General features: G+C 31.2%; 1 protein-coding gene across 2 annotated transcripts in view; it reads right to left on the bottom strand.

The window, feature by feature from the left end:
- Positions 1 to 1,032: 1,032 nt before the first annotated feature.
- The window catches only part of LOC127715085 (uncharacterized), a 35,871-nt gene continuing 19,753 nt past the window's right edge, over positions 1,033 to 17,150 (bottom strand). For both annotated transcript variants that reach the window (XM_052221115.1, XM_052221116.1), the window contains 2 exons: positions 4,891 to 5,095; positions 1,033 to 3,714 (listed from right to left, as the gene is read on the bottom strand). In XM_052221115.1, the coding sequence (XP_052077075.1) occupies positions 2,938 to 3,714; positions 4,891 to 5,095 (982 nt within the window). In that variant the 3' untranslated portion in view covers positions 1,033 to 2,937. The remainder of the gene's footprint in view (positions 3,715 to 4,890; positions 5,096 to 17,150) is intronic.

Raw genomic sequence — 17,150 nt, 5'->3', positions numbered from 1 at the left:
AACGGATAATGCAAGCTTCTTTTCATTTTTCTTGAGAAGCTAAATAATTTCATTTTTTTTATTATCATACACACAGAATAGGAATACACTTCACGAGAACTTCCTTCAGTGATCATTCAAGAATCAATGTCTATATATAATACTAATCAATGTTTAAGGAAAATCTTTCATTAGAACAATTGTTGATTGGCTAATACATGTCTGACTTGCCAGTAAAATGGTAGACAGGAATACTTCTTCATATACAAAACACAAACCAGAAATAAACATAATGCATAAACGATGCATAAGCTTATGAATTGGTACGCCAGATGCGCTTTTTGTGTAAACATGACTTATCCGTGGCACTCGAACTATTGATTAAACGATGGCTTTTCATTGGTTTAAAAAAACAGTTTGAATAATAGACTAAAATTAATATGCTTTATGCACAATAAAATTGTTATGGTTTCGTGAAAAAGTCGATAAATGAATCTGAAAATAAGCAGTCCTTTTTTTGATCGGGATGTATATGTTAATTATAAAAGAAAAACTAAAATTTCACATTGCCTCGAGCAAAAATCAATTGAGTACGAACTTGATAAACGAAAATGAATGAAGAAACTATAAAATGGAAGGAAATGGAAAGAGCTTTAGAAATGAACTAAAATCTTCTGTGTCATTTGGTCTCTGGTGGAGAGTTGTCTCATTGGCAATCATACCACATCTTCTTATTTTTATATCTGTATGTGTCGTCTTTGCAAGCTTAATCTACAATTTTCAACATATATCATTTGGACTTGTCTGTTTATTGTAGTTTTTTGTTGTTGTTGTTGGTTTGTTGATAAAGGAGATCTGGGTATAATTTGAAAGACAGCGTCAACAATACCATGGAATAAAAAAAAAACAACATCTAAAAGTATGTTTTTTTCAGGAAATGGCATGTTTCTTTTTGTAAAGAACTGCGATATCTACTGGAATTTGTATATGTATTACCTTTGTAATATATACAAAGTGATTAAAATCACCATTATGTTTTTTGTAACAATTAGAGTTTCTACATAATTTTTTATTAATTTAGGTTTCATACATAATTACAATTTTCATAAGAAAACAGATGCAATGCACACACAATTTACGGGTAAATATCACAGATATGCTACTTCAAAGACAATAGATGCTGGTATGCATCCTTCAATATATGACTTGCAGAAGAGTTACGACAGATGTGATTAACCGGTATATATTTGAATACTATTGGCAACATAATACCCTACGGCAGTACAAATGAAACACATTGTACCAACTAAATACAAACCGAGATAGTCACCGATTTTTACAATACTAAGGTATTAAATTATTTTTCAAAATTATCATTATTTTAAAAAGTACAAATTATTCTTCTCTAAATTCATACAACACAATAAACATCGCCAAGTTAAATTTGCGTCCTGTTATTGTGATATTTGGGAACGCTATGAAAATAATTGACACATTCTTAAAATATTTGTACACGTTTAAACAAAGGTGTTGTCAGCCGGTCTTGGACTATAGTTTTTAATTGACCCAATCCCCCAATAGGGGATCTTTTGCTCCCTTTTTTAAATTACATATTCAGAATTTAACACTGTAATGAGATCTAAAACGACTATGGTCCCAATACTTGATCTGTAACAATTCTCACGGAAATAAACCTATACAATTTTGCTACATCTATCCTAAGTTATAATATTCATATCTAACGTCAACTCTATTTTAGGTTAATAATTTAAACTTTTAATGGAGAGTATGAAAATAATGACACTTAATTTGAAACCGGAAAAGGCAACTGTGTAAAAGTAAAGGCAACTGTTTTAAGCAGAACATTTTAAAGGTTATTTTCTAATGCACAAGGATGACGTTAGATAAAATAAGTATTTTATGATAGTAAATGATCAACGAAATCTTAAAAGCGAAAAGTATGTAGCTATTTAATGTATTGGTATATATCACAGGCTCTTGTATCAATAAAATACAGACTTCGACTTCTCCTATCATCCATAAGTGCCTGTGTTTCGTTTTAAGATATCTTGCCACTAACGATTGTTATACTGTCTGAATCTTCCTTACCAAAGTTTTTACCTATTTTTTTTTATACTTCATAATCTACGAACTAAAAGATTTTCTTTTCCTGTAACTTATATCTTGTCAACAGATTTATAATCTACGAAGTAAAATGTTTATTTTCCAGGTGCTCTGATATCTTATAATTCTGATTCAACAATTCGTTATTTGAATTCCGAACTGCTTGGTAATTCATTCATGATATTGCATTGGAAAATACCTTAAAGATTTCACAATCAAAAAGGAAGATTCAAATCGAAAGTTGCACATTTCAAGTCCTTTCAAAGCTTCCAATTACTTTTTTACAAAATCACCACAATAAACTTATACCGACTATTATAAGTAATACTGAAGAGGCCGTTATATAACAGAATTTACACCAAATTTTACACTCTAGATGAACATTTTTGTTGCGAAATAACGAAACACCAGCGAAAACAAAAAACGATCCATAGCACTACAATGTACACGTGAAACAGAGTGAAAGACTGACATCCATATTAGAATTGAAATAATAAACACGAATTACTTCCGGAAATTATGTTGTTTAAATTACTGTATGAATATTCGATAACCTTCAGTTAAGCAATAATGGTCTGCATGTAAGTTCGAAACTTCAGTTTGGCACATTTATGAAGTTATGTGAGCTTTAATATACTCAAATGATACCTTAGAAATCCTTCATCATACGCTTTTAAATGTACTTACATTGCTTAAAAAGGTATGTAATGTCCGATATGAAATCCAAGAACAACGATTTTTTCTTCGATTATTATATGTATACTGCACGTTTACGCATACATCCGAGTATTACTAGTTAAATACAGCACTAATACACGACCAAAAGAAACGTAACTACACATAATTAACAGCTGGTTGCTTGATTTTGATATCTGGACTATATTTGATGAAAGGTTTAATATCGTTCGTTACTGGCCGAGCTCGTCCATAGCTTTGTTTTTCGTTTGTGTTGTCCATATGACGAACTGAATTTCGAAGCTGTTCTAAAGGAGGAAGTTGAGCTGCATATAAATCTGGACTATTCGTCGTTAGCCGATTATTACTTAAGGAATACTGTGTTTGTGTGCGTAGTAGAGGAGAAGTAACCGCTGGGGTTGAATACTTCCCGCCACTTACTTTCAAAGAAGGCCTATTTCCTTGCATTTTAGCAATATATTGTTTATGTGCTACAGATCCTTTGCATATTCTTTCTCTGTTATACATCTGATCATGTCTGGTTTTGTAATCAATTATATTGTCACTTTTTGGTCTTACAGCCAGACTTCCGGTTGTTTCTGTTGTTTCTATCAACGTGATATCGTCATCTAAAGAAGTATTGAATCTGTTCAGAACAGTCCGTTTGTCTAATAGCGCCATCTGCCGAGTTGATGGTCGGTTCTTTGAATTGTTACTCTTTCCTGTATTACGAGAAATAGATCTGCTGTTACTACTGCTATCTGGAGATCTGTTAGGTTCTGTCATTGGTCTCTTTTGTCCTGGTGTCATTCTATTTATTTGATCATTGACATGAGAACCACGGGATTTGCCACTCTTTGGCATTAAAACATCATTCGGCATTCCAGCAATTGATATAGGTTCAAAGTAAACGTTGCCATTATATCCTTGCCAGGCCTATAAAAACGAGATATGCGATAAATATTGATGTGTAATTAAAATGGATAAGAATTGGTAATTTTCTGTTCGATAGGTCTAAAATTTGTACCGAATGATTTTTTTCTGTCTTGATTTTTTTATTAATGGCAGGCGGGTGCCACTATCAGAGCAGAAAATGTTTACCCTTCCGGAGCAGATGAGTTCAACCCCGTTTTATTAAGGGTTCGTGTTGCTCAATCTTTAGTTTTCTGTGTGGTGTTTTATCGTTGTTGTTTGTCTTTTCATAGTTTTTCTTTTGGCCATGGTGTTTATATGTTTTTATTGACCGTAATGGTTTTGAATGTCCCATATTATCTTCTCTCTCTCTTTTCAAATAATATCGGTTTTAGAAAGAAAAGTTACAAGCTCAAAGAAACGTGTACCTCCAAATCTTAGTTCCTCATTTTTTCTGGGTTAAAATTTATGTCTATCAAAATGCGCATAATGCTTTTCTTACATAAATTGTAATAAAGGAGAGATTCGACCTCCGTGCAAAAGTGTATGCACCAAATAGAACATTTATTTTGCAATACAATAGTTAACAAAACATTTGCTGATTGCTTTATATACATGCATATGTACGTATGACTAGGTGTGCCAGTATGAATAAACAATGGTAAACAGTCTTATCAAAAACCATGTTGATAGTTTGCACCAAGAAGTTTAAAGTGCGCATTCAAATTCAAAATATTCATTGATCAAATTAATCTTCAATCTTTGTTTTTAACGAGACTAAGTTGACAAAACAGGAATAAACAAGAAATATTTTTACTACAATCAATATTTATTGATAAGTTACTAATTATAATAAAAAAATATTTGCTTTTTTAATTTTAACATTTGTTATGGGATACCAAATATAGCTGATACATTGTATCTGAAGTCGTTTTCCACTCCTTGTCGAGGATTTTAGTCAGAAATAATTTTTAAGTATTTCTGTATTTTCTACCACGTGTTAAACTACAAAACAAACTGTATTATGCTTATACAATTTAAAATCATTATTTGTATAAAGTATTAAAATATATATTAAGCTTGAAACAGTCGTATCACTCTGTGTCGATTTCCTAAAGTAGAAAAGTATATCCGTACACAGTCAAACTATAAATTTATTTATATGCATATATCACTCGCGAATATACAAATTTTACTTACTTTTAAAGGAGGCATTGGTCGTGGTTTCTCCTGCTTGATGTAGAAATACTGTGGTACCTGTATTCCGAATGTAGGTTGTTTTACGGTTCCGAATGGAGTTTCCACGGTTTGTGACCCGAGCACGCTAGTGCATCGAGCCGACAAAAGTGCCATTGCTCTTCGGAACATGGCTTCCCTAGATTCTGACGCTACCCTGGAAGTAGCTCTGAAAATACAAAATAATAAAAAGTCAATAATTTAATGATTTATTATATATTAATTGGGGTTAAAATTGACTTGGCTTATCACACCCAGGTAATTTGTTCTTAATGACTTCGATTATGAGTCTCTAAATGTACTTAGGAAAAAGCTTTTAAATCTAGTATTTTCATATGCACATCCGCTTTTTTTCGAAAAAAATTGAGATTAGTTGGAATAGAAAATTTTAAGGGCCTACAGTGTCCTGTCACGACCTCTTTAATATGAAACAATTGTACACATTTGTATTTGTTTTTGATTAACAAGATTAAAAAGAAACAAAAGAAGATTAGTTTTTTAGCCGTGTTCATTCAAAGTAGCATTCCTACACAAATGGTTATTCAGTACAATAGTTTGAAATACATTAATAGTAACTTAAATCCAATATGGAAATTAAATCCCCCTTTAATCACGTGTATGTTATATGATCTAAGATGTATAAAATGAGGGTGATCGTATCAACTTGAATCATATCTGTATACTTCAGCTCATGATACACCCGAATTAATGTTCAGATGATTTTTCATTACTTCCATTATTCCAAAGTTTCTCTCTTTACAGAATTTAAAGAAAAATCATGTATTCCCAGTTCAACAGTATAGACAACATAGAAATTATCATCCCCAATACGTGCCCCATTCAAAATATTATATTATTTGACTATCATATCAAGGAGTTCTTCAAGTAAGATGCAGTATAAAATAAGGAGATGTGATATGATTGCCAATGAGACAACTATCCACAAGACCAATGGACAAAGACGTGAACAAATACAGATCATCGTACGGCCTACAACAATCAGCAAATCAAAATCGTATAGTAAGCTTCAAAAGCGACCGCAAGGTCTTTTGATGAGGTAATATAAAAATGTACACAAAAAGAAATGAAATTAATTAGATAATATTTAAGAAAAACGACCAATTATTCAACCTGAAATTCAAACTTGACAGATAAAATTTTGTCGAAAGTAATTTGAATTACAACTGTATTTTTCTAGGACCTTTTCAAAGACAAGGTTTTGACATACCTTTTATTAGCGTTTTCTGAAATAACCGAAAATCCTGAATTAATTTGCATGTTGATGAATTAAATTATACTTCCAAGTATTATTGTAATATATCATCCCCTAGTCCACTACAAGAGTTATAAATCAGTCCCTCTACATGTAGTCTTACAGAAAAATGTCGAAATTAATCGACTCATTTGACAATTTATCAAATTATTACTTTGCATACATTATACATAAGTAAACAACTAAGAAAAGTTTTAATCAGAATGTCCAGGCCGTTCTGTAGTTAATCTAAATGCTTTTGACAATGTCGAGGAGAACTATAGTTCCAAAAATATTTCAATCATTAAATATAGATCTTTTTACATGGATTAGTATTTACAAAAGCTTATCAGGGGTATGATGGATAGGTGAAACCTGTCAGATTTATTGACACAGATTCTACAAAACTTATTAACCCGGGTCATCTCAAGATTTCTATGTAGGGTTTTTAATTGATTGTCTGGTTGTCCTGTTAGCGACTTTATGTTGATATTTATGTAAATTTCGCTGCTAAAAGTGACCAAAAACATTAATCAGGCGTTGTTATTTACGGAGTAACTATATCGTTTACAATTCTTAAGTCAAGTTACAGTAAATGGGCTATGTCACAGATTTTGGTAAAATTTTGTATACAAATTAGGCTCGTTAAAAATGTAACTGAAAATCGAAAAAAATAATGCATTTATCTCTTTTATATTCTGAAATATTACCGATTGAATTCTCTCAAAATAAGCGAACATTTGTATAGAAAGCGTGTAAAATCGGCGAAAATTGTTCTCCAATTTGTCTTAAAATAATATAAATTCCAATTTCTAGTACATAGATTTTTCTGTTCCTTGACCTTAAAGACGTTTTCAAGAAATCACAACGTTTTGGTGAATGCTTTTTGAAATATTACCCAGAATTCCTTAGCTTCTAAACAGGAAAATTTATCACGGTAAGAGTTCTTCATTTAAAATGACATCTGCATGGCATGCATCAAACACGACTGTCACATAATTGTCTACTTTCTAACAGAGGCAACCATGACAACATTGAGACTTTATACCAAAAAATTAAAATTTCTCCGTCAGTTATCAATTATATGACTACTGGGCATCGAGTTCTTTCCTACTGTGTCATTGTGTTCTTAACTTTTATGACACTATCGCTGTTTTGCAAACTATCGAAAATACACTGACGTACCATGACAACGCGACAAACCTATCAAAACAATTACCCAAATTTCAAAGCAAACCAAAATTATTGATTCAGAATTAAATTGTGATCTGATTTTTATTTTGAGTACTTTATGTAACTCTAATTGAAGAGAACAAAAATTGTTATATGGTTTGTGTATACGTACCCAATTAAAGGCCAGGGGTTCAGTTGTTGTTGTTGTTTGAGGGTGTTAATGTTTCTAGTTTTAGTGTATTTAATAAACTGATGACAAGTTTTTTTAATCATATTCTTTAGAAATTATTTCTGTGGAGAGCTTAAAAAAATTACAATAAATTATCAATTCAGATGTTGCAATTTCATTTCAACAACACGAAATCGATCACACCTTTCAAAACAATGAAGAAGAAAAAATGATCGGTTTCTGAAGAAAATCACATGATGACAAATGAATCAATATTCTGAACAAAAAAAAGATTGTTAAACTTTCAAATTGTGCATAGTTTCAAGAGTGAAGTGATTGATTTTTTAATTTAAAATGTATTTGTCTCTTCTACGCGATGGTCTTAAAAGACAAAAGATCTCTGAATATTGCGTTCAAACATTTGTTTGTTTCAATGCAACAGAATCAATGTATAACCATAGAACATATAGTTATAATGTATACATTATAAAATACTGCTTCCTAGTCTTTTTTTTCAAATTTTACGAGGTGCATAGATTCCGAAAGGAGGATGAAAGTGCTTGTTTATTTTCATTTATCATATGATATATTTGGAATAAATATTGCAAGCTCGACATTTTTTTATTATTTTAATTTGACGCTTATAACCCATAAAATAACATTTTAGGGATGCGCGTACAGTAGAAAAATCTCTCAAAAACTACTCTACATCCCTCCCTTGACGAGGTTTCTTGCATCTGTTAAACATAAACAAATAAAGGACGTGTTGACAATCTGCTCCGTTTGAAAGAGTAAATAATACATAAAAAAGATATCAGGAACTGCAAAACATTTTGGACAGTACAACAAATGGCACTAACCAACACCCAAAAACTAGTCGAATATAAAAAGACAAACATGAACAGACAAAACATGGTCCATTTAGACTGATTTTGAAATGATACCTTATAACATTTGAACCGAAATATATCTGTTGAAACCCTGCAGTACGTTTTTACCTTTCAATCGTGACAGGGACAATGGATTAATATTGGTGTGAAATAATTCAGTTGGTATCAAATTATTTTAAACCGTCAATACAATTGTAACAATTTTTCAAGATTTTTTTCTCAATACGACTGATTACCTCTTAAAAATTAGATACAATTCTATCCACAAGCTCTTTCAACAAACAAGTAAAATATATCACTCATTGTTTTTTAAATCGAAAAAATATATATTTTTAAGGAATTTTAAACATAGTTAACACACATCGATGACATTGTTAGCGATTTGTCTTGTAGTACAGAATAAAAACAAAGGTCTGGTTATACAATGTATTGGAAGACATTGACACATTTATGAGAAAATAAGCGTAAAGGTTATCATGATTTACCACTGTTGATTATGTCACATGGTATAAAATATGCTTATCTTCATCAATTTCAAGAAAAGACCGGTTAGTTTCTTGCTTGATATTTTAGGTAACATCAAACACTATCCTATCAAATTTGACCATACGACCGATTGAAGTAAAATAACTTACCCAGTAAAAAGACCCGGAAGATGTGTTTCCGAGGAATATGGTGTAAATACTGGTACGCCAACATCCCTGTCTAACATTGTATTTGTCAAATATTGCTTAATGTTTTTCTTTCGTGGCATTTTACCCAACAGTCGTACAACTTCAAACTAATCACATTAATAAAAGTTTAATCATAATCCCCCAATATATTTACACTTTCAACGAGTACTTCTCTTTCAAATATTTGAAAACTCTTGTTTCAATAATATTGAATCATGCCGTTCGCCCGTAACTCTGAAGGGTGCTGTGTCAACAGTGTTATCAAAATATATCCACATTGTTTCGGAACATCCCTACACGAAATAAAATATGTGACAATCCGAATCTTTCGTCTTGTAGAACTACATTTTAACGTTCGCAGGGGATTTATGAATGTAGGCAGTTAAAATTACGAATAAACATGCTTTTAAACTTTCCAATAAAATATATATATTTAACCATTTAACCGTAACATACAAAACCTGTATTTATTTTATTGCAATCGCGTTAAAAAGACAATATCAAATATTCAATATACTGTCTATGGAATCAATATCCCTCAGCGACCCCTATTGAGAGCTTAATAATAGATTAAAGCTGAAAATGGAATAAATATATTTCACAATAACTCATAAAAAGGACTTTAGTTCTTGTCCAAAAATAACGGGCTAAGCAAAATAATTAATCGTATAGGTATTAGATAGGTTGGTATATAAAAAGCAGAATTTAGTACCTCGAAGGGGTATATTGTTTAAATCTGATTCTCCGATTTAAATAAATCTCCAATACAACAGAAGAGAGTGGATATTTCTTTTGTAGTATTTGTTTGAACAAATTTATTTTATTTATTTAAGATTGGTAGTTTAGTTGTATTATTTTGAACGATTTAAAGTATGTCCGGGTGTTTTATAAGAGTCCTTTAGAAAACAAATATCATTTAATTGTTTTTCAATGAAAAATATAATCGTCACAAACTCCGCTTTTTTCATGTTTTTTTTTTTGTTGTCTTGTATGGAATTATAATATAGACTGTAAACACAAGATCTGCCAAGAACCAAACATTATATATTTTAAATTAAGCAATAAAGTAAAATAAAAGATCTAGAATAAAACAAAACATAAGTAGTCTTGACTATCTGAAATAAATAGTCCTATATCATTTGTCCAAAAATACCTTCATGTGGCAGTTCAAATGTCTCGAACACATCCCGTTAAAACCTACCTATTGTAGTATTTGTTAATTTTTTATCGTCCTGAAAATGTGTGAAATATTTGCCACTGGAATTAAACAGATAACAATCAATCAATCAGTCGATCTTGGTAAATTTCACTCCAGTACGTACCACAGATACTTATTGACAACATAGGGTTAAAGAACATTTCAATGCCATGGGATATGTTAATTGTTGTAATTAACTAAGAAAAAGTTTAGTACACAGTAATTTTAACAACATTGAGTGGAAAAAAGCTTTGTACCCCGCCTACGATGGAAAGGGATTTACCAACATCACCTTGAAACTTTTTATGATGTCAAATTAGGGTTTTGACACAGATTTCGCGTTTTACCGATGAGACCGATGAGGTTAAAATTTTGGTTTAAGGTAGATTAAAGTTTTGGTTTAAGGTAGATTAAAGTTTTGGTTTACGGTAGAATAAAGTTTTGGTTTACGGTAGATTTAAGTTTGGTTTAAGGTAGATTAAAGTTTTGGTTTACGGTAGATTAAAGTTTTGTTTTAAGGTAGATTAAAGTTTTGGTTTAAGGTAGATTAAAATTTTTGTTTACGGTAGATTAAAGTTTGGTTTAAGGTAGATTAAAGTTTTGGTTTAAGATAGATTCAAGCTTTGGTGTAAGGTAGTTTAAAGTTTTGGTTTAAGGTAGATTAAAGTTTTGGTTTAAGGTAGTTTAAAGTTTTGGTTTAAGGTAGGCTAAAGTTTTGGTTTAAGGTAGGTTAAAATTTTGGTTTAAGGTAGGTTAAAGATTTTGTTTAAGGCAGATTAAAGTTTTGGTTTAAGGTAGATTTAAGTTTTGGTTTAAGGCAGATTAAAGTTTTAGATTTAGGTAGATTGGAGTTTTTGTTTAAGGCAGATTAAAGTTTTGGTTTAAGGTAGATTAAAGTTTTTGTTTAAGGCAGATTCAAGTTTTTGTTTAAGGCAGATTAAAGTTTTGGTTTAAGGTAGATTCAAGTTTTGGTTTAAGGTAGATTCAAGTTTTTGTTTAAGGCAGATTAAAGTTTTGGTTTAAGGTAGATTAAAGTTTTGGTTTAAGGTATGTTAAAGTTCTGGTTTTAGGTAGGTTAAAATTTTGGTTTAAGGTAGGTCAAATTTTTTGTTTAAGGCAGATTAAAGTTTTGGTTTAAGGTTGATTCAAGTTTTGGTTTAAGGCAGATTAGAGTTTTGGATTTAGGTAGATTAAAGTTTTTGTTTAATGCAGATTTAAGTTTTGGTTTAAGGCAGATTAACGTTTTTGTTTAAGGCAGATTAAAGTTTTGGTTTAAGGTAGATTAAAGTTTTGGTTTAAGGTAGATTTAAGTTTTTGTTTAAGGCAGATTAAAGTTTTGGTTTAAGGTAGATTAAAATTTTGGTTTAAGGTAGATTAAAGTTTTGGTTTAAGGTAGATTAAAGTTTTTGTTTCAGGCAGATTAAAGTTTTGGTTTAAGGTAGATTCAAGTTATTGTTTAAGGCAGATTAAAGTTTTGGTTTCGCCTGATTTTTGGCATAATTTGGTGAAATTTATGTCAGTTTTCTGAAAAATTAACTGTGGCGCCACCCCTCGCCCACATAGAGTTTTGCTGAAATATTTTAAATATACTATATTCTTAATTTTTTAATCAAAATTTCAATGGGCAAGGGGTGGCGTCACATATGAAATCATGAAATAAGGTCGAAACAAATGGACTAAAATGAAATTTATACTTATTTCAGACTAATATATTCATAATCTATGAAGCAGATATACATTTTTTTCTTATTATACTTTCAAAAATAATACATTTAGCAATACATTTAACATTTACAGTAAATTTACTCAAACAATTGAATTTTAAAAATGCACCTTTACAGGGCCGTTTATTGGGGTTCCTGTCTCTACTCCTTTGTCAACTTTGCATAAAAAGGAAAATCATTTGAGACTCTTCGACCCTGTACATGTCTGTATATTGAATAGAAAATTGTTACCGAAGATTTTCTTGAGTCAGTACTTCGACAGTACACGTTGTCTAGATAGGCAAAGGGAAAATACGTGAGCGTGTAAAACATGTGTAATCATCACATTTTCTGTGTGTAATAAGTCAGGCTTGTCGTCTTTGTTTGTACGTATATTTTGGTCCGACGAGTAAGATGTTTGAGGGTCTGGGGTTTACAAAACAAAGAATAACGGACCAAAAAATAAAGAGTAGAGAAAAAAAGGCAAATAAAAACAAGAATAGAGAATAAAGGGGTTTTATAATATAAAGAATTGAGAACAATGGGCAAAAAATGTAAAGAATATAGAAAAGTGGCGTAATTAATTAATTATAGAATACAGAATATTGACATATCCATACAACAGTCAACGCTCTCAAGAGTACATTTTAACTTTGAACTTCTTATTTTTTGTTCATATCATATCAGTCTGACATACAGTGTGCACGGCAAACACTTGTGTGGAATAACCTTCATCAGGTGCGCCTGAGATCACTAGATTTGGGACCCATATACATGTATAAGCTTTATTTTTAAGCAAGCACGAAATGTAAACCGTAGAGGGACAACATCTATTCTCGTTTAAACTGTGTTAGTTTACCCGACATTCAAACAAATATCGTTTATAGAAAATAAATAGAGCTTTTGAGTAGTCTAATTTGTATACATATGCCACATATAGAATTAAGTATATTATCCGATTTCGTACTGGTATTTTGAAGGCTCCATTAACTTTCAATTAAAGACATAGAAAGACATTTTAATAGAGTGAAATTTTGTTTGAACATTCTCAATATTGAAAGGTCTTTAAAGTGCATCCGTGTATATGATTTATGTTTATTCACGGTTTTATTTTACTGTTTTAATCATTAGATTTTTTATGGGCATATTTTTGTACATAAGATCTCCTTGAACAGGAACTAGAGCCGTGCTGTCATGCACCGCCACGGAATAACCAACTGTTATAACGAATTGAAGTTATGTACTTTATGCATTATGTAATGTATTAAGAACATATAGTAACAATTTCAGTCCGTCTACACGTTGTGTGTGTCTGCAGTACGCCTAATATCAAAGACCAAAAGTTTGATCCCCAAACACACAAAAAGACCTACATATAAATAGGTTTGTATGAAGTGTATGAGTCACACTATAGTAGGTAGAAGTGCATCGGCAAAAATCAAAGACAATGCTTCTTCGAAAATAGAGCTGTTAAAGATTTTCTATGAAATGGCAGTTGTACAGATAATGAGTAGGTACAGAAAAAATTGTTATATACATGTATATGATAAAAACAAGAATTTGGATCAGGGAACTCAACAAAACTCAAGGTGAATCACGCCAAAAAAGTCGTGTACTGCGCTTTCATGGTATCAAGCTATACAGCGAAGTTGATAATAAATCTAAAACACATTCTCACTCTGGATCAATATAGATCGGGGGCACCGGTTCTTTAGTTGTATGTTCTCTCAGGACAAAGAAGAGTTGTGTGCGGCCTTTTATTTTTTTTCTAAAGCATACGAGAGTAAAGTAAAAATAGATAGTTAAACATTTGGGGTTAAAGATGCCAGACTTAAAGAGATGTTCGTCTTCTAGACAAGGAATGTAAACTTCGGGGAGGTAAGACAGTGTTATAATGAAGAGCTTAGAGTATTACGGTTTGATATAATAGCTAATCTGTTACACGTGTGGACGATTTTCTAATTTATAAAACCATAATCATTCATTTGAATAGAGATATTTTTTTGTATATTAGATAATATACAACTATTAAAATTTAAGTAGAATCAACAGTATTTGATATTCACTATATATATATATATATACGTAGTAATTATAATTGAAATATATATCATTTCTGTAAAAACCTTGAAAGTTGAAAAGTACAATTCCATAGACTTTAGTTACTAATATTCCATTTATATAACATGCATCAAAACTATATCAAAGTTGTTTTTTTTTTAAATCTAAAGACCTCCCAAATGTCATCCCGCAACTTACCGTTTGTGTAAAATTTCATCAATATCATCTGAATATTCCATATTTGGAATTTTTATATTAATCATATTTTGAGAAACTCTGTGTCCGTCGATTCCTGATCACGAAGATCCGTGGGATAAATGCCATAAGCATGGTCAAATTACACCGCGACTCAAGTCGATACGATGCCACAAGAATAAAATGACTACTAAATTAATTAACAAGGATTAGTATTATTATAAATATTGAATCATTCAATACGATATATCTAATTAAACAATGGATAAAGATCTAATCATTACATATATTGTTTGTAATATCTTGATTGTAATGAAATATGTCTAGAGAAACAAAGGTATATCAATACAAACTGGGATAATTTTCAAGTATTTTAGCGATTTAGACTGTTTTATCACGTAAAACCGATAATCATGTAAAGTGAAATATACGTAAATTATCTTTATCTAAATAATCCAGTTATGAATGCATAAAAAAGTAATAGCTTTTATATATACCCTGAATTTATTTCACACCAATGTCCTTTGTTAAAAGTATTGCAATCTATAAATTCACAGAAAAAACTCATTAAAGACACCAGAATTTTCGCACGCCAGACTTGAGCTTCGTCTACACAAGATGCATCAGGGACGCCAGAACCAAAACAACTAAAAGGCCAGATAAAGTGTGAAGTTGAAGAGCACTGAGGACCCAAAATTTAATAAAGGTAAGGAAATCTATATCCGGGAAGAACACTCTAAGTAGCACAGCTCTATGTACTAACAACATCATGATTTATTTCTTAACATTTTACCAAATCATAAATGTCTAAATACGACAAAAACAGCTACTTTGATATATTTTGACGTTTGCAGCATTTTCCACTCACACACAAAAATGACTGTGTAGGTCATACAAAATCAAACTTCTTTCGGAGGTAAAGCTATATGTATTAATTGTCTTTTAGGTATAAAATAATTCATGTTGGTTTATGATGTTCTTCGATGCAAAATTCACAAAAAACATACAAAATTTGCAATAATATACAATGTATCAATATTGCCTCCACGCACAATGTTGAGCACTGCATATTATTTAGTGATGCAATGAATATATAAAATCTATCTTATTTTCCCTGTAAAAAAGTATGATACTGATTGCAGTGCTCATAAAGATGCTTTTGGGATACTCGTCTAAACTCGGCTGATTCCGTTCTTCCATATGAGGAAGGAAAGTAGCGGAATCACACGAGAATTGCCGATTGGCTTCTGGAATATTCTTCCTTAGGTACGCTGGTGAACAAATAAATAAATACAAAACATTATAGAGGACGAAAACCATGCAATAGGACCTAAACAGAACAACTAAAACGTTACCGTCTTTGTTGAATATTTAATATTCATATTTCGGTAGGTTTCAATATCTTCCAGAGTTTGACCATGTATATTAAGCATACACAGGGGAATTGGCTCTACTTCTTTTATCTTCAATCACCGGGTGAACTTTTAGCACAATGCAGGTCCCTTTAAATATACCCATATCTTTTGTTATCTAAAATTAAGACTATGCAGAACGCCAATCTTGACTGTCAAAATATCGTGATAAGGATACGATCAGTGTATAACAAAATAAAATAAATTGTACTGAGGGTAATTTTTAAATATATTTCTTGATTATCAGTCTAGATTAGTAAAGATTTATGTTTATTTTTCGTTGATGTAAATAAACAACTAGACGCACCGTTCTATTAAAGTTTTTTCAAGAGGCGTAAATTTATGCTTTTAAACTATTCATTGGTGGTAAGGACCGAATATTTGACCAAAAACAAATCAATTGATCTTTTCTGTGGATTTTCACACAAATATATCGACTTTTCAATGTTTCTAATGTTCATTGTTTCCATTTAAAAGAATTGTGATCAAATAGTATCAGAAACGGTTAATAGCTACGAGCTGATATACATGAACAAGCTTATCATTCGTCGAAACGATTTATGGAAATATAATTTTTCAAGTTTCGCATTAATTAATTTCACATATAATAACAGGCGCTAGGGCAATGGATCCCCCCTTTTCTTCTAAACATTTTGTTTTCGTGTTTTAATTTTTTCTTTAGTAAATATTCTGTAATATTTTTACTTATTTTCACTTATTTAATGTTTTTTGCAGTTATCAATACGATATTACAATAACACTAATTTATATATGTTGACCCTCTAGCAATAAAATTGTGAATGGAAATGGGGAATGTTTCAAAGAGACAACAACCCGACCAAAGAGCAGAAAACAGCCGAAGGCCACCAATGGGTCTTCAACACAGCGAGAAAATCCCGCACCCGGAGGCGGGCTTCAGCTGGCCCCTAAACGAAAATGTGTACTAGTTCAATGAAAATGGACGTCACACTAAACTCCAAAACATATAAATGAACCAAAATTAAAAAACATACAAAACTAACAAAGGCCAGAGGCTCCTGACTTGGAACAGGCACTTATTACAAATTAAAACATTAAAAACATAGTATTTAGAAAAAGGGGTACATTCCTCAAGCGCCTGTGCATCAATCGAATTGATGAGGTTTATGTCTGCACTATTTTTCGCAAATATACAAGGTGACACATATATATACAGCCGCTGCACGAATTGCTCAAATATATATATGCAGGGAAAAATACAAACAAAAGCATAATAAATATGTCAATGTCCCTTCTTTATTTAGATCTTCACATCTAGTTGCTTATTTGGGCAAAATACACTGAAACATGTAGAGTACGTGGCTTAAAAACAACTCATTGAAGCAAATATGAAATTTGGACTCCGTTTATAATGACTCAGACTGAGTTTGTACGAAAATAATATCGGTATTTAGGTTTCATCATTCTGAGTTCACTTAGTTCAGTTTAGAGGTTGAACAGACGTGTAATGTGAAAACC

Source organism: Mytilus californianus, unplaced genomic scaffold (genome assembly GCF_021869535.1).
Source record: "Mytilus californianus isolate M0D057914Y unplaced genomic scaffold, xbMytCali1.0.p SCAF_9, whole genome shotgun sequence".
Lineage (NCBI taxonomy): Eukaryota > Metazoa > Mollusca > Bivalvia > Mytilida > Mytilidae > Mytilus > Mytilus californianus.
The sequence above is the reverse complement of the archived record's forward strand: the minus strand, read 5'-3'. Positions and strand labels throughout refer to the sequence as shown.